Source organism: Hemicordylus capensis, chromosome 6 (genome assembly GCF_027244095.1).
Source record: "Hemicordylus capensis ecotype Gifberg chromosome 6, rHemCap1.1.pri, whole genome shotgun sequence".
Lineage (NCBI taxonomy): Eukaryota > Metazoa > Chordata > Lepidosauria > Squamata > Cordylidae > Hemicordylus > Hemicordylus capensis.
In genome coordinates, this window is record NC_069662.1 from 58210847 (window position 1) to 58228689 (window position 17843).

General features: G+C 45.1%; 1 protein-coding gene across 8 annotated transcripts in view; it reads right to left on the reverse strand.

Annotated features, from left to right (window-relative positions):
* The window catches only part of LOC128329916 (uncharacterized), a 481088-nt gene that overhangs the window by 40618 nt on the left and 422627 nt on the right, over positions 1-17843 (reverse strand). The window contains exons 2-7 of one of the 8 annotated variants that reach the window (XM_053261839.1): positions 15695-15754; positions 12718-12789; positions 11052-11132; positions 6342-6413; positions 5455-5529; positions 3857-3975 (exon numbers count right to left, since the gene is read on the reverse strand). The exons of the other annotated variants lie outside the window; for them this stretch is intronic. Of the exons in view, the coding sequence (XP_053117814.1) occupies positions 3857-3975; positions 5455-5529; positions 6342-6413; positions 11052-11132; positions 12718-12789; positions 15695-15754 (479 nt within the window). The remainder of the gene's footprint in view (positions 1-3856; positions 3976-5454; positions 5530-6341; positions 6414-11051; positions 11133-12717; positions 12790-15694; positions 15755-17843) is intronic. 8 annotated transcript variants of the gene reach the window in all.

Consider the following 17843-nt stretch of genomic DNA (forward strand, 5'->3'; position numbering starts at 1 on the left):
AACACAATGGAGAGAGAGAGAGAGAGAGAGAGCGCCACCTGCCATCTCTTCCCCAGTTGCTCATTCTGTCTCTCAACAGCATAGTGGGGAAGACGGTTTTCTCTCCGGGAAAAGAGAGAACAGGAGTGTGGTCAAAGGAACCAGAGAGACCAGGGCACCCAGGGCTGTAGTTTCATGGATCCTGGTCCAACAAAAGCAATACGCATGTGACTGCTGAATCAAGCAGCATGGCCAATGTGGACAGAGGTAGAACATGCATGGGGATACTGAGCAGCAAAGAAACATGTGCCTTGACAGCAGACCAGACAGCAGCGATATAGGAAGATGCTGAAAGGCATCATTTCATCCTGCAGGAGAGATGGCACTGGTAAACCCCTCCTGTATTCTACCAAAGAAAACCACACGGCTCTGAGGTCTCCAGGAGTCAACAATGACTCGACGGAGCAACTTTACGTTTACCTTACAGCTGCTGGTTAGGATGAAGCTCTCCTGCCCAGATATCGCTTAGCAGATTATCACTCCTCACCCCACACCTTGTTTTTTAATGACACATGATCAGTAAGTGGGAGCGTGGAAGGTTACAGAATATAGATAGGTTGCTTCTCTGACCCAAGGAGTGATCATGTGAGCTGCCCTAATATCTGTTCACCCTTCAGTTCTTCAGTAAGTATTAACAAGTTTGTTTGCTTGTTTTAATAAGAACTTACTCTTGCTCTCTGGAGTACGATTACTGGTTTGGCAATCGAAGCTGAAAAATAATTAGAGTCCCAGGCAGCTGACACCCCCCAGAAAAGGATAGTAAGGGCCTCTAGAAAGTATTGCCCTTACACTTTCAGAGGTCACTCTGCACAAAACACAAGGAGGAAGGATACATATTTTTTACCAAGGGAAGAACTCCAGAAATCAAAGCAGACCTGTAAAGGTCCAAAAATTATTTTATCTCCAAAAGGAGACATTCGCAGATCTGCTTTGAATTTTATGCAGTTATGGTCATTGCCATGTGAGGTGTTCTTTATTAGTACATTCTGCCAATGAGCTCATTTTGCAACATTTCTTTTTCTGCTTAGAGGGAAAATTGTGAAATGCTCTTTAACCAGGGGTGTAGCAAGGTTGGAGTGGGCCCAGAGACAAGGTTTTAAAATGCCCCTCCTCACTGAAGCTCAGCTCATGAAGTAAAGAAATCTTAAATGAGGCTAAAGAAAGAGATAGAGGGGGGGGGGATGTATATATTTCAAATATTCATAAAAAATCGTAGGAGTGTCCGATTGCTTTGGGGTTTGGGTGGTTTTTGGAACCCATGGGTGCTCCACAATGGGGAATAATGGTTTGGTTCGAGTCCCATTATACCCTAAGAGAAAAAAGTAAAAATAAAATTCAAAAATTCATTAAAAATCGCACGAATGTCCGATTGCTTTGGGGTTTGGGTGGCAGGTCTCCATGGGTGCCAGATACCACCCTACCCTCTTTTGGAGGTTTGAACCAGTTCAAAACAGTTCAAAATGGTTCAAATTCAAACTGAACTGGGGGAGGTTCAAGCAAAACCAAAACCGAACCTCCCCCTCCTGGTTCAAACCTGGTTCGAATTCGAACCAAACCGGGCAAATTGGTTTTGTGCACACCGCTACCCCTGGTCTCTCTGATTTCTTTGACCACTGTCCTGCCCTCTCTCTACCCAGAGAGAAAACCATCTTCCCCACTATGCTGTTGAGAGACAGAATGAGCAACTGGGAAAGAGATGGCAGGTGGCGCTCTCTCTCTCTCTCTCTCTCTCTCTCTCTCTCTCTCTCTCTCTCTCTCTGATGGTGAGAAGGATTGGACTACTGGCACTGCCCTTAGAGAGAATGCAAGCTACCAAATTCTACCCACTTGCCTGCCCTCTGTTGGGTGGGGCAGTGGGGAAGATTGGGCTTGCTGGACCCAATGCCCGCCACATGTTGTCTAGAGAGAAAACACAGAGATGCCCATAGAGCAGGCCTGCTCAATTTAGGCCCCCAGCTGTTTTGGACTACAACTCCCATAATCCCCAGCCACAGTGGTCAATAGCCAGAGATTATGGGAGTTGTAGGCCAACACCTGGAGGAGGGCCAAAGTAGAGCAGCCCTGCAATAGAGGCAGCTGTTTGTAGAAGGAGCAACCTCATCTTTTCACCTACTCTTTTGTACCCTATGAGAAAAAATAAAAATAAAATTCAAAAATTCATTAAAAAATCATACAAGTGTCCGATTGCTTTGGAGTTTGGAGGCTAGGTACCCATGGGTGCCAGATACCACCCCACCCACTTTTGGAGTTACAAACCAGTTCAAACTGGTTTGAACTGGTTCAAATAGAACCACCCCCCGTTTGGTTTGAATTTGAACCTGCAGCTTGAAACTGATGGCTGGTTTGGTTTGAATTCAAACCATCAAACCACCCCTGTTCGAATTCGAACTGGTTCGAATTCGAACTGGTTCTCACATCCCTAACCAGGGGATCCAGGGCTGTAGTTCCATGGATCCTGGTGGAACAAAAGCAATACGCATGTGACTGCTGAATCAAGCAGCATGACCAATGTGGAAGGAAGTAGATCATGCATAGGGATACTGAGCAGCCAAGAAACATGTGCCTTGACAGCTAGAGGGTTATGCAGTCAATTACAGGGAGCTTGACTGTCTCCACACAACTAAGATTTGACTATGAGTTATTATTAGTAGCGATGCCGCTTATTGATTAGTAAGATCATAGGGCACTTCACACCATCGGTAGTACTTGGGTAGGAGATGCATCCTACACAAGTTTGGGAGCTGTGTGCACTCCCGTTGAGCAGTCATGTGTGAGTAAAAAGCAAGTGTGGGGGGAGTGATTGTCTGGGAAGCAGTAGCTGGGGAGGAAGATTCCCCCCCCACCACCACCACCTTATTAAAGAGCTGGGTACAGCTGCTGGTTGCCACCTAATGGCGCAGTGGGGAAATAACTTGCCTAGTGAGCATAAAGTTGCCGGTCCGAATTCCTGCTGGTATGTTTCCCAGACTATGAGAAACACCTATATTGGGCAGCAACGATAGAGGAAGTTGCTGAAAGGCATAATCTCATCCTGCGTGGGAGATGGCAATGGTAAACCTCACCTGTATTCTACCAAAGAAAACCACACGGCTCTGTGGTTGCCAGGAGTCGACAGCAACTCAATGGCGCAACTTTACCTTTATGTTACAGCTGCTGGTTAGGATGAAGCTCTTCTGCCCAGATATCGCTTAGCAAATCACTACTCCCCATCCAAACCTTGTTTTTTACTGACACGTCATCAGTAAGTGGAAGCGCGCACAGTTCCAGAACATGGGTAGGATGCTTCTCTGACCCAAGGACCGATCATGTGAGCTGCCCTAATGTCTGTTTGCCCTTCAGTTTTTCAGTAAGTATTAACAAGTTTGTTTGCTTGTTGTAAAAAGAACTTACTCTTGCTCTCTTACTGGTTTGGCAATCAAAGCTGAAAAATAATTAGAGTCCCAGGCAGCTAACTCCCGCACCCCCCCCCACCCAGAAAAGGATAGTAAGGGCCTCTAGAAAGTATTGCCCTTACACTCTCAGAGGTCACTCTGCCCAACTTAGAATCATGGAGGAAGGATACATATTTTGGGCCAAGGGAAGGACTCCAGAAATCAAAGCAAAGGTCCAAAAATTATTTCATCTCCAAAAAGAGACATTTGCAGACCTACTTTGATTTTTGTGCAGTTTGGGTCATTGCCATTTGAGGTGTTCTTTCTTAGTACATTCTGCCGATGAGCTCATTTTGCAACATTTTTTCCCTGCTTAGAGGGAAAATTGTGAAATGCTCTTTAATATTCAAAACAATACAGAATTTCATAAACTACCGCAGGCCTACCGCAGAGAGTTTCGTTTGTGGTACATGTGTCGGTGCAGTCCAACTTTATCGTATCAGACAAAACTTCAATGTCATCCTTCATACGGCAAAGACAGCAGAATATCTTGTTAGGCAAGATGCTGTGGAGGAAAAAGACAGAACTCCTCACAGTCTCTTGGCATGTCTTGCAGAGAGGACAGTAACTGGCAACCCCCACAACAAATCCAGTCCTTCCAAGAGGGTGCCATGCCAACCCACACTTTTGGGCCTCTCCACATATCCCCCACATCTCTTCAGAAAATGTTTCTAACTCAAAACTACCCTATGAAGGGATATTCCCATCTCCATATACTGATGAAGGTTGAGTTGACTTTGCTGTGAGGGAGATATTATCTTCCTCCCTTTGCTGTGAGGGAGATAATATTCTCCCTTTGCTGTGAGGGATAATAATTTCTGATGAAATTATTTCTTGCCGAAGAAGTACGAAGCTGCTTTATACTGTGGCAAATCCTTGGCCTCTTGAGTCCAGTGCTTTCTAACTCTAACTGGCAATGGTTTTTCAGTGCTTCAGATGGAGGTCTATCCTAGCTCTGTTCCCTGAGATGATTTTAACTGGAAATGCCAGAGAGTGAATCTGGGACCCTGCATGTGCAAAGCTCTGTCATTAAGCTATGGCCCCACTCCATTTGTGTTTGAGTGCTGGTGAGGGAAAGCACACAGCCTGTGAAGGAGAAGAAGGAAGGAACCCTTTTTTAATGAAGAGATATTTCCGGAGAAGACACAACTGGGAGATGTCTCAACATGATGCCCAAAGATACTCATTACTTTAGCTAAGTGGTTTTCAAACTTTTTACCATCAGGGAATCTTTTCCGGGTTTTTGTCTCCTGCAGACTCCCTGCATATCTGCCACACAACATCTCTGTGTTGCAGAGGATTCTGGGGAATGTTCCTGCACTCCTTCAACCCACACAGGGTGCTGGCCAGGGCTGTTGCCCTCACCATTGGTCCACACAAACTGAGCGTACAGCTTAGAACACACCCAACAGTCCTGTAGCTCCATATTTCAGGGGGAAGTTTGGTAGTGGTAGACAAGCTTCAGGCAGTGATGTCATTGCAAATTCAGAAGTGGAGGCACTCTCCATGACAGCCCCCATGGCCATGCACACCCCAACAGTCAGAGAAGCCAAGTAAGAAGTACCTGCGCTCCGTCCCTGTGCGTCCCCCCCTTCACTATACCCCCGGCTTAAGGGAAGCTTGTCTGTCACTTCTGACCACCTCGCTGAGAAGCCCCTGTCAAGTTTCTGAGGAATGCCTGTTCCCTAAACTACCACTCTAGCATGACTTCCATTCCCACAGCAAAACTTGATAACATGTTGGGCAAGAAGTGTGGATTGGCTAGCAACTTGGTAGCAGTGTGAGTATTGGTAAACCGTCCTCCTCGCAGGAAAAACTACAGCCTCTGAAGTTGCCCCTATCTACCTACTTGGAGGGCTGAGGAGGAGGAGGAGGAGGAGGAGGAGGAGTGGGTTAGAGCAAGGCTGACTCCCTGTTTCCAGTTGTCTCTTTTCTTTTCTTGTTTGGCAACCAGCAAAAGGGAAAGGGTGTACATAGTACTTACAGAGTCTTCAATTGCTGGGAGGTCTGAAGCAGGTCCTCTAATATCTTTGGGGTCATTTCTGTGGAACTAAGGTTTCTGAAATAAGGACAGAGAGTTTTTGCAATGCCAATGCCAGATATCATGAGATCCAACAGAGAAAGCCAGTGTGGTGTAGCAGAAGTAATGTCTAGGGAGACCCAATTTCTTGAAGCTTGTTGGGTTTGCTGCTTTCAAACCACACAATTCCACATCAGGCAGAATGGAAAAGGGAGAAAGCATCATGGCTTAGCTCTGGAGTACTGTTTATTCAACAGTACTAAAGAAAAGAGTGCTTCAAAGCACATGCAGGGTGTATTTCCTTCACCACTGAGTAACCAGCTTCAGCCTGCCCTGAAATCATGCCTCCGACCAGCAGGCTGGACCTCCAGTACCAAATGCATGAGGGCTGATCTAATTTATTTGGTGATGACACAAAAGCAGCCTGCACATGATCAAAGGAGCTTAATTCGTTATCATTAATTCTTATATTCCAGGCACAAAATCTTGGCTGAAAACAAACTTGGCAATCTGCACATACTTCAAGAAACTCTCTTTATTTATTATATTATTATTATTATTATTATTATTATTATTATTATTATTATTATTATTATTATTATTTCATACATTTTAGAGTTGAAGCCCTGCATTAAAAACAGGATACAGGGATGTGCCGTATACCCTGCATATACTCAGAGGCACTTTCACATAGTCAGAAATGTACCCTCAGATTTTACCATGACAAAAAAAATATGGGAAAGGTCTGATGAGTTCTTCTGGACCACACAGTGGCCCTGAAGAGGAGTGTCTGTCCAAGATGCAGAAAAATCAGTGATCATGGTAATAACGAATTCATTTCTGGTACTTACAGAAGCTTCAGTGAGGGAAGCCTGTAAAAACTGGCATCATCAATGACTTTCAGCGGATGATGGTTGAGAACCCTGCAGTGGGGAGGAATTAGACCCATTGGTTACAAGCTTAGCAAAATGCGGGAAGGAGCTCCAGGAGGCAGGGGCGGATGAAGCCAAGTCAAGTCAAGTCATGTTTATTTACGGTCATAGACCAAAATTTACATACATAATAATACACGTAATATAGTAATAATATATACATAATATAATCAGGATCATGGACTCATCCTAATCAGCAATTTCCCGTTAGCATAATCTGATTTACCATCTGTTTTCTAGCCTTCTTAGCTGCCTCACAGAACTTAGCAACTTTAAATGTTACTTCCTCCTTCTGATCTGAGAGCAGATAGTTGACGTAAAATGCATCTGTATGCCCTGGGAAATCAGTCAGTAAGGAGGAAATATAACAAGTTCATAAGTCCCTATAAAAAAGACAGCGGAGTAAGATATGAAAGATAGACTCCTGTTCTCCAGAGCCACAAGGACATAGTCTTTGTTCTTTTGGGATCCCTCTAAATTTACCTTCTAATTCAGCTGAAGGTAGCACATTAAATCTGGCCAATGTAAACATCCTGCGATATTTAGTGATAGTAATCTTACCCAGGTAATTCGCAGGTTTAGTATTATACATTTGTAAACCTAGGAAAACTTCTTTAGAATTAAAGATCGATCAGTCTGCATTTCCATATCATAGATCCGCTGCTTTAATATCAGTCACGCTTGACAAAAACCCATTTCTAATAGACCATCCATGCTAAAGCCATATAAACTTATTTGGCGAGATATTGACTGCTTCCAGCTAGAATTAAATTTATCAATAAAAATTAAGTGAGCAAGGCCTGTAGAAAAGAAAGACAATCTCAACCAGAAGCTGAGAATGGAAAACCACATCCGGGCTTCCATCTTAGGCATGCCAGTTTCCATCCTCAATATTACATTGGGAACACATGTAGGGATCTGTAGAATAGATCTCAGAAAGTTTGTCTGAACTATCTCTAGTGGAGTGCAGTTAGTATATGGGCCCAACTGCGACCCATAAAGCAACCGAGATCAGGCTTTAGCTGTAAATAACTTAGGGGCAGCTGGTACAAATTGAGCCCCATCTTGGTGGAAATATGATTGGATGGCCAATGCCGATTTACGTGCATTTTGGGTAACATATTGCAGATGTGCTTGGCGTTTCGTAGAGGCCTGGAAAACAACCCCTAGATATTTAAAGGTCTTAACCTGTTCTAGTTTATGTCCAGCCAAAGACCATTTCAAGGTCTTTGGGTGTTTAGCAAAGGCCATAATTTTGGTCTTGCTATAATTGATTTCCAGAGCGTATTCATGGCAAAAATTAGCCAGAGAGCAAAGCGCTCTACGGAGGCCGACAGGAGTCCGAGATAAAATTACTGCATCATCTGCATCAAGCAAAATATTAACCTGTCTACTGGCCAATTTAGGTGGATGGAAAGATGGATTAGTAATAATATCCACAATGGGGTTAATATAATAATTGAAAAGAGCTGGGGCAAGTATACAGCCTTGCCTCACTCCTCGAAAGGTAGGAATTACTTTAGTGAGGATTCCAGCTGAGCTACATCGAACCTTCAGACGTGAGTTCTTGTGAAGTTTATATATTAAAAGTAGCAGACGTCGATCAATAGAGGAGTTAAACAGTCTCTCCCATAATTTATCTCTGGATATGGAGTCGAATGCTGATTTAAAATCCACAAAGGCAGCAAAAAGAGTGGAATGGGGTAGATTAGAATATTTCTCCGCTAGATGTTGTAAGACTAAAGCATGCTCAATAGTAGAATGATTGGCCCTAAAGCCTGCCTGCTCATCAGCCAGCACCTGCTCTTTGTCCATCCAATCCTGGAATTTATTAAGTAGGTGAAATGCATACATTTTGCCAATAACATTAAGAAGGCTGATAGGGCGATAATTAGATGGCAAATGTCTTTGGCCTCTCTTATAGATAGGAATTACAATTGCCAATCCCCATTCACTAGGGGGCGAGGTCGTCTGATCAATTGCTGTAAACAGAGAGGCTAATACCGGCAGCCACCAATCCATATTATTCTTGATGGCCTCTACCGGCAAATTATCTGAGCCGGGGGCCTTACCAGTTTTAAACTGATTCACTATTGAAGCAATCTCTGTACATGTTACTGGGGTCCACTCAGCTAATAAGTTAGGGTCCAGTTCCTGTTCTATTTGTAAAAATGTTGTAGTTGCTCCCTCTCTAGCATATAGAGCACGGAAATATTCAGTCCATTCTCCAACAGGTATATAAAAAGATGGCGGGGAAGGTCTTAATTTAGAAGAGAATGATACCAAAGACCAAAACAAAGACACATTTTTAGCCTGTGCGGCACAGATAAGACGCTGCCAATCTAGCCTTTTGGCCTCCCTTCTTTTTTTTTGCAAGTAAAATTTTATAGAATATTTTTTTAACAATCAGATCTTGAGAAGTGACCTGATTAGAGTTAGATCGATAAAGATTGTAAGAGTTAATAAGATCCGTTTTTGCTGCACGGCATTCGTAATCAAACCACGGCTGGGAAAACCCAGCACGGGGCTTAGTGTTTTTAGAATTGTTAGCAGTTAAAATTGGGTAAAAAGAGCATACTAGATTATTATAATTTTCCATTAAAATAGGACTATCTGTAGCATCTGTCATCTTAGCACGGTATTGCATGCAAGCCTCAGTCTTGAAGTGGTTAGTAACACGTTCATTTAACTGAGAGGTCCATTTAAGTCATCTGGGAGGGGGGCGGATGAAGCTATTTGCCGCCCATAGGGGACCATAGATTTTCCGTCCCAAGAAGGGTTCCCCTTTACAAGTAAAGGGCTTGGGGGGGAGGATTAAATCTACTTTTAAAATGTTTTCAGCCCATTTCAGGCCTTGTGTGCATGTGTGCAGAGAGGCCCCCAAACCCGACCTGTCATTTGAGAGGTAGGTGGGCCTGTGGGAGGAGCTCTCACCGCCATCTCCACCACCATCCTGCCACATGCATGTACGAAGACAGCCTGATGACCTGTCGTGATTTGGGAGGCAGGCGGGCCCACTAGGAGCTCTCGCTGCCTTCGGACAGCGGCGGTATAACAAGTTTTCAAAGTAGATTCAACTTTCCCCTGCCCCCCAAATGCAAGTGGCAGAGTAATGTCACTTGAGGAGTAATGCTACTCCTCAAAATTTGCCCTGTAGGCAAGTGCCTTCTTTGCCTATGTGTTAATCCACCACTGCCAGCAGGTTACAAATGGCAGGCTAGTCCAAGATACAGTATGTTGTCGTGCCCCAATTAGATGCACTGTGCAGATCAACCGTCTGTCCTCGGTATCTTCAGAGACACTGGGAGGCAAATCCCATGTGTGTGTTTGTGTGTGTATAGCCCAATCCAGATTGGGACTGTAGTGGGGCTAAAGGGTTAGAAGCCCCCCCACCCCACCCCCAACGTAATGATCCATTTCTAGACCAGCCCCACTCCCACTCCCAGGTGCTCATTAGATAATAAAAAGCAAACACCCCAGGACCAAACAAACATGTCAACTGTGCTGTTGAGTCGGTGTTGACTCCTGGTGGCCACAGAGCCCTGTGCTCGTCTTTGGTAGAAGACAGGAGGGCTTGCTAGTCAAGTCATTTTCCTGCCGCGTCATGTGGTTTAGCCCAAGGTGTGTGTGGGTAGGTGGACCAGCAATGTGTTTGTGAGCTAGTGACTTTTGAGGACTGAAAGCCCGCCAGGCACACCACACAGGCCCACAGACAGGCAAGAGCCTTGTATGAGCTGCATCCTCCCTAGATTTGATCAGTGTTGGCCAGATCACTCGAGCTGAAGGCTTGCTGGTGGCTCGGGGACAGGCTGCTGCCCTTGCACATGTGCCAGCCATGCCCCCTGTATCAGCGTCAGATGCACACCGACACAGGGAACATGCTAGCTCTGGGAAGGGGGGGCATGTGGCTAGGGGGGACATGCGGTGCCTTCTCTGCTCCCAGCCAGCACTTTGTTCGCCAAATGGATGCTTTCTTCCTCTCTCTCTCGCTCGGAACGAGAGCTTCATTTACTGGCTAGGTGTAAGAGGGGGTGGGGGACACCGTGGTGGCCCCAGACACAGTGGCACAGGGACATTGGTCTCTCCTTGTCCAATGGTGGCTACATCCCTGGGCCAGATGCTTAGTCAATCTCCTTCTGAGCTGATGCCTACATACCCACATCGCAGGTTTTGACGCATCATTTTCGAGCCTAGGTTTCCAGCCCTGGCATCAGCGGTTAATAACTTCTCAAAAGAGAGAAGCACTGGAGGAAGCCTCCTTCCAAGCTGTAGCTTCTGACTGAAAAACCCTTTTCTTTAACCTCCCATATATCCAGGCAGACTGTGGTTACTGAGTGGCAAGAGAGCTGCTCTCCGCACAAGTTCAGAGGCCCTCTTTTCATTATACACCGCCTAGAGATTTACATATCTCTACCTATCTATCTCATCGCTGTACACCGGGAGAGATACATATCAGGCAGTATAAAAATATGATAGATAGATAGATAAATAGATAGAGCCATATGCTACATCTTCTAGGGTTGAACTCTGCCATTCAAGAGAGTTGGGGGGAGGGGGTGAACCCTACCTGGGGTCCAACAAAGTACCTTATTTAACAGATTGGCTATTTTCACATTTGCATTCACTTACATCTTGAGCAAAAACTGCATTCCATGCCGGGCCTCGAATGCCCCAGGAGTGAGCTTCTCAATAAGATTGCCGCTGAGGTCTCTGGAAACAAGCATTGTGCACAGGATTTTGCAGTGTACAAAATAAGCATTACATTTTAATATTTTTTAAAAGGTAGATGGGATAGGAAAAACTATCTTTCCTTTGATATTCCTGTCTGATGGTAGAGGTCAAATTGCTACATGAAGCCCCTGCAGCAAAGTATGAGGGTGGTGTCCTTTCCAGTGGGGCAGCTGGCCTTCTCAACTCTTCTGTCCAAAGACCCTTTCCTAACTCCCTCAGCTAGTCGTGCTCATTCATCTCCTGTCTGAAGCGCCAGTGCCTATTTCTAAGATGAAGAAGAGGGCCATTGTTTAAGCTGGCCTGGAAGCCAGGCTCTCGGACTCTGGCAATCTTGGGCTCACGGGAAGCCCTGCCTTCTACAGATGCTCAGCAACACTTTGGTATGACTTCCCATTCCCCAGGGCTCAGCTCTGGCACTAAGAGTAGTTCGTTAGTTAAATGTATAACATCTTCCACAAAAAGATGTTTTCAAGGCAGCAGTTACAATGAATAAAACAATTTAAACACAGCAGGGGAAAAAAAAAAAACCCACAAGATTAAAGCAGTGAAGTGGGAGAGCCAGTGTAGTGCAGTGGTTAAAGCCCTGGACTCGGACTGGAGGGACCTGGGTTCAAATCCCTGTTCAGCCATGAAACTCACTGGGTGATTCTGGGCCAGTCACTTTTCCCTCAGTCTAACCTACCTCACAGGGTTGTTGGGAGGATAAACATTACCATGTATACTGCTCTGGGCTTCTTAGGGAAAGAGCGAGATATAAATATACAAATAAAATAAAATTTCAGAACTAGGCAGGCTAAAAACAAGTCAGCTGTTATTTCAAAAGGCCTTGGAAAACATAAAGGTCTTTGCCTGGTGGCTAAAGGACAAGGAACATAGGAAGCTGCCATATACTGAGTCAGACCAGTGGTCTATCTAGCTCAGTATTGTCTTCACAGACTGGCAGCGGCTTCTCCAAGGTTGCAGGCAGGAATCTCTCGCAACCCTCTCTTGGAGATGCCGGGGTGGGAACTTGGAACCTTCTGCTCTTCCCAGAGCGGCTCCATCCCCTGAGTGGAATATCTTACAGTGCACACACTTCTAGTCTCCCATTCATACCCAACCCTGCTTAGCTAAAGGGGACAAGTCATGCTTGCTACCACAAGACCAGGTACCAAGTGAGCCTTCTTGCAGAGAGATTTCTGTAAACAAGGCATCACATATGAGAATAGATGCCAGGACTGAGATCTGACTCAGCCTTGCTTTTAGAACTCTGAGCGCAGTCCAGGAAAATGTAAAATCGTGATAAAGAAGCACATGCACAGTACACAGCATCACTCAGCAGTGAGTAACCCAACCCCATACAGACCGGGAATTATGGGCCAAGCTTCCACACCTAGAAACAGTGGCCCCTAGCAGCAGGCCTGACCCCCAGAACCCTCGTCGTTTTAGAAATGGTTGTGGGGGGCAAACTGCTTCTAGGGCAGAAGCTTGGGAGATGGAGGCCCAGAGCCTCAGGGTGGAAACCTAATCCATCCGTGCTCCCCCATCCCATCCCCATTTTTTGTCTTTATGCTTAATGACTTACATAAGCTGCACAAACGGGACAGCTTCACGTGAATTCATCTCAATGGTCTGGATTGCATTACTTGACAAGTCCCTGTTTAAAAGAGCACATAGCAATGATTAAACTACGGAGGCTACAAAGGTGTGTCCAACTCCACCTTTCTCACTCAGCTCATCTGTTTTGTCTTTTCTCATCCACTGCCACTGGCCTGGACTGGTCAGCTTTAATAGAGGTCAAGAATCTACCAGTAGTGGCTCGTGAAGCGCCGCTTGGGGGGGCGGGGGGGGGGCGGGAGGCATCTTTAAGGGGAAAGAAAGTCGCTGCTTAGCTCCACAGCGTGCCTCCCAGCAGCCCCTGCAGCGGGGAATCGTCACCACCACTCACCTGGCTAATGGCGGGGCTCGGCTCCCTTTCTGCCAGGTGAGTGGCGGCGGTGATTCCCCGCCTCAGGGGCTGCTGGGAGGCATGCTGCCGAGGAAAGCAGCAACTTTCTTTTCCCTTAAAGATGCCTCCCGCCGCCCCCCGCGGCCCGCTCACGAGCCGCTACTGTGTTGGAAATTCTCTGTGGTGAGAGAATCCCTTTCTCATTAGAGCAGAGTGCACAGAGGCACAACACAGCAGAAATTTAGTTAGGCATGCGTGTATGCTGAGAGTAAAGTAACTTGGAGCCAATTCATAGTTTCAAATCAATATAAAAGGCATTTATTAAGGAACTCCATTCTAGATAGGAAAGTGAGGAGTTAAGATCTCTAATCTATCTATCTAGCTGGATGCAGATGGATTCTGCATCTTCTCTGCACACATGGTACAGGGAGAGAGGCTTGCCATGTTGCAAGGTAGAAGGGCAGGTAGGGAAGAGAGAGAGAGAAAGGAAGTTAGTCCCTAAGAGTAGCAATCTACATTTCAAAGGGATAGTGTCAGAGCAGTGGAGAAGGGATGACCAATGTCTTGACGCTCTAGCCCTCTGACTTACTAGTCTGTCCTCCACTGTCTGAGACAAAGAGACAGCGCAAAGTCCTTTAACTTCCAACAATCTACACAACCCCCAACTGAACAGATCTTCCATGCTCCTGCTCAGAACTGCATGTATGGGTGTCCAGTTTGGCTTTGAGGCTCAGCAAACAAGGCATTGCTAGAAACTTGGGAGCCTGGCGTGAGAATGTAATTCTCCCCGAGTTTGTTTCAATTCTGCTCTGTAGCCTCCATCCAAATAAAACGATTTGCACACCTCAGTAGTGTTGAAATCCTCACTGCCAACTGACCAGAAAGAAAAAAAACTGCTTGGCCCCCTCTCATACTCGTAATAGCAGCTTGGTCTGCAGAAATTAGCAGGTGAAGCATTTAATGGCATGGAGACAAATATCATTACCTGCAAGGTCAGCAGAGCAAGCACTGTTAAAGGCATAAGAGCAAGGGCCACTAAGAAAGCTGGCCACTCTCTCGGATATCATGTGCAGTACAGTTAGACCCACTGATTTCAAATAGAGCGAGGCATGCCTGACTGTCAGGAGGGCTGATGTTAGCAATTACAAAGGAACTAAGGGGAAGTGGCTGCAATTCAGGTTGCGATGAGAAAAAGAGATAATAATCTCTCTCGGCCTCCCACAATTAGCCAGCTCCCCAACATATATAGGACATCCCCAATAGCTCACAATTCTTCAATTGGTTCTTGGCAACTGTAATCATCTATGTTTGGGTTGAGATCTTAACCATACCTTATTTGGAATTTCCACTGAAATCAATAGAACAAAATTCTAAATAAACTTTAAAAAGAAAGAAAGACTGGAACGTTAATAGTTTTTTGTTTTGTTTTTGTTTGTTTGAAGTTCTAGAGCCATACAATTTCATTCTAGAAATCCACACTAAGCGACAGTTTGGTTTACACCCACAAAGAAGTTTAGTGTTAATCATTCATAATTGGTATGGTATGTATAATCTCATTTACCCTCATGATGACCATGTCAGGGTGGCTCACTGGCAATCCCATTTGCTGAGTCCATTTTAACTAGCAGGAAAAGCAAAGGCAAGAGTAACTTGCCCAAGGTCAAACAGTTCGTTTGTGCCAGAGCTGCATTTTCTAGATGGAAATCCAGAGTTCTACAATGCAGGATTGCCCTGTCTAAACTGGAAGGGGCCAACTTCTGTCTTCTCAAGGGCCAATCTATTCCCCAGGTGGTGGTCAGTATGGCCGGGAAAAATATGAAAGTTGGAGTATATTTTCCTGCACAACCTGATCCCATCATGAGTGGGCAGGCTCCAAAATAAAGCTGGTGTCATCTAGCAGAAAAGGCTCCCTAGATATGAAACCGATGCATTCAGACACAATGTTGCAACATAACGCTTGGCAATGTAACATTCATGCACACAAGAACTGCACAAAGGTAGTTGCACAAAGTGGAAAGAATGGTTGTCAATTGCACAACCCTGTTTGCACAATTCTTGCATTTAGTGAAGCAGTGCTCTTGTGAAACTGCTCAAACATTACACGGCAAAGCACATATCACCTTGTGCAGTATGTCAGCTACTAATGTGTTCTAGACATGCTACATCCAAGATCAGAGACAGATGTAATTGCATAGAAGAGTTCTGTTTCTTATGAGTTGAAAAGATTGTTATTTTCGTTATGCAGGAAACTGTCAGCAAACCTTTTATCATGATGAAAATATTGTAAGGCCACGTAAAAATTGCCCTGGGAACTGGCAACAGTTCCAGTTGGCCATCTTTGGTCTCCATAAGTAGAGTCAACATATTAGCCACTTTACTGCAAGACTCGACCGAGTGCCAGACTAGGTTAGATAAGAACCTTATCAGGACATCTGAAATAGCTGTGTCCTGATCTGGATCAAGACCACAGTGAGGGAGGGGGCTTAGCCCATGCCCCCTATGCTGACAAAAATCTGCCCTGCCGCCATTTACTCTGGGAAGGAAATTACATATGGGTGCGCAGTTTTGACCCAGAGAGTCAGCAATCACAGTACTCCCTGAAATGAGTACTTACCGATCCGTACGTGAAAGTGAGCCCTCCTGAAGTTTGCTCAAACTGTTGCCATTGAAAGACCTGGAGAGGTGGAGGAAAGTTTGAGACCATCACACATACAGGATCACAGCCTCTCTTTCTGTCTTAAGGGATTGGGCATAAGCATGATACTTTCACCTGCACTCAAATTCCAGTCCAGCTGCAGTCATGAGCAACAAGTCTGGACAGAGATGTGCATCCCCTTTCACAGACGACAAAAGGGATCTAGCCAGTTCAATATCCAGCCTGAAGGAGTGCCACAGTGTGAATGCACACCTCCTTCCATGTCAATGACGCATGCAGAAGGCTGCTTACAGGTATCAATCTCCTTTGCTGAATTGTGATGACAAATCTTTACGACCCATCCATATATTTGGGGTCTTGGAAATTGCATGCTTACATAATAACACCCCACACAAAATCTGAGATTTAAGCTTCTCCATCTCATCTTGAAGTCCCTACCCCCTTCCCCATTCTGAATGGACAGGTGAAACTCGAAAAATTAGAATATCGTGCAAAAGTTCATTAATTTCAGTAATGCAAATTAAAAGGTGAAACTGATATATGAGATAGACGCATTACATGCAAAGCGAGATAAGTCAAGCCTTAATTTGTTATAATTGTGATGATCATGGCGTACAGCTCATGAAAACCCCAAATCCACAATCCCAGAAAATTAGAATATTGTGAAAAGGTTCAACAGTAGGTTCCAGGTGTCCCACTCCAATCAGCTAATCAATCCATAACACCTGCAAAGGGTTCCTGAGCCTTTAAATGGTCTCTCAGTCTGGTTCATTAGGAATCACAATCATGGGAAAGACTGCTGACTTGACAGTTGTGCAGAAAACCATCATTGACACCCTCCATAAGGAGGGAAAGCCTCAAAAGGTAATTGCAAAAGAAGTTGGATGTTCCCAAAGTGCTGTATCAAAGCACATTAATCGAAAGTTATGTGGAAGGGGAAAGTGTGGAAGAAAAAGGTGCACAAGCAGCAGGGATGACCGCAGCCTGGAGAGGATTGTCAGGAAAAGGCCATTCAAAAGTGTTGGGGACTTTCACAAGGAGTGGACTGAGGCTGGAGTTAGTGCATCAAGAGCCACCACACACAGACGGATCCTGGACATGGGCTTCAAATGTCGAATTCCTCTTGTCAAGCCGCTCCTGAACAACAAACAACGTCAGAAGCGTCTTACCTGGGCTCGAGAAAAAAAGAACTGGTCTGTTGCTCAGTGGTCCAAAGTCCTCTTTTCTGATGAGAGCAACTTTTGCATCTCATTTGGAAACCAAGGACCCAGAGTCTGGAGGAAGAATGGAGAGGCACACAATGCAAGATGCTTGAAGTCCAGTGTGAAGTTTCCACAGTCTGTGTTGATTTGGGGAGACATGTCATCTGCTGGTGTTGGTCCACTGTGCTTCATTAAGTCCAGGGTCAACGCAGCCGTCTATCAGGAGATTTTGGAGCACTTCATGCTTCCTTCCGCAGACGAGCTGTATGGGGATGCTGACTTCATTTTCCAACAGGACTTGGCACCTGCACACACTGCCCAAAGTACCAAAACCTGGTTCAATGACCATGGGATTACTGTGCTTGATTGGCCAACAAACTCGCCTGACCTGAACCCCATAGAGAATCTATGGGGCATTGCCAAGAGAAGGATGAGAGACATGAGACCAAACAATGCAGAAGAGCTGAAGGCCGCTATTGCAGCATCCTGGTCTTCCATAACACCTCAGCAGTGCCACAGGCTGATAGCATCCATGCCACGCCGCATTGAGGCAGTAATTGCTGCAAAAGGGGCCCAAACCAAGTACTGAATACATATGCATGCTTATACTTTTCAGAGGTCCGATATTGTTCTATTGACAATCCTTGTTTTATTGGTTTCATGTAATATTCTAATTTTCTGGGATTGTGGATTTGGGGTTCTCATGAGCTGTACGCCATGATCATCACAATTATAACAAATTAAGGCTTGACTTATCTCACTTTGCATGTAATGCGTCTATCTCATATATCAGTTTCACCTTTTAATTTGCATTACTGAAATTAATGAACTTTTGCACGATATTCTAATTTTTCGAGTTTCACCTGTATATCTAATCAAAACGACAAAAGAGATTTCAGTATATT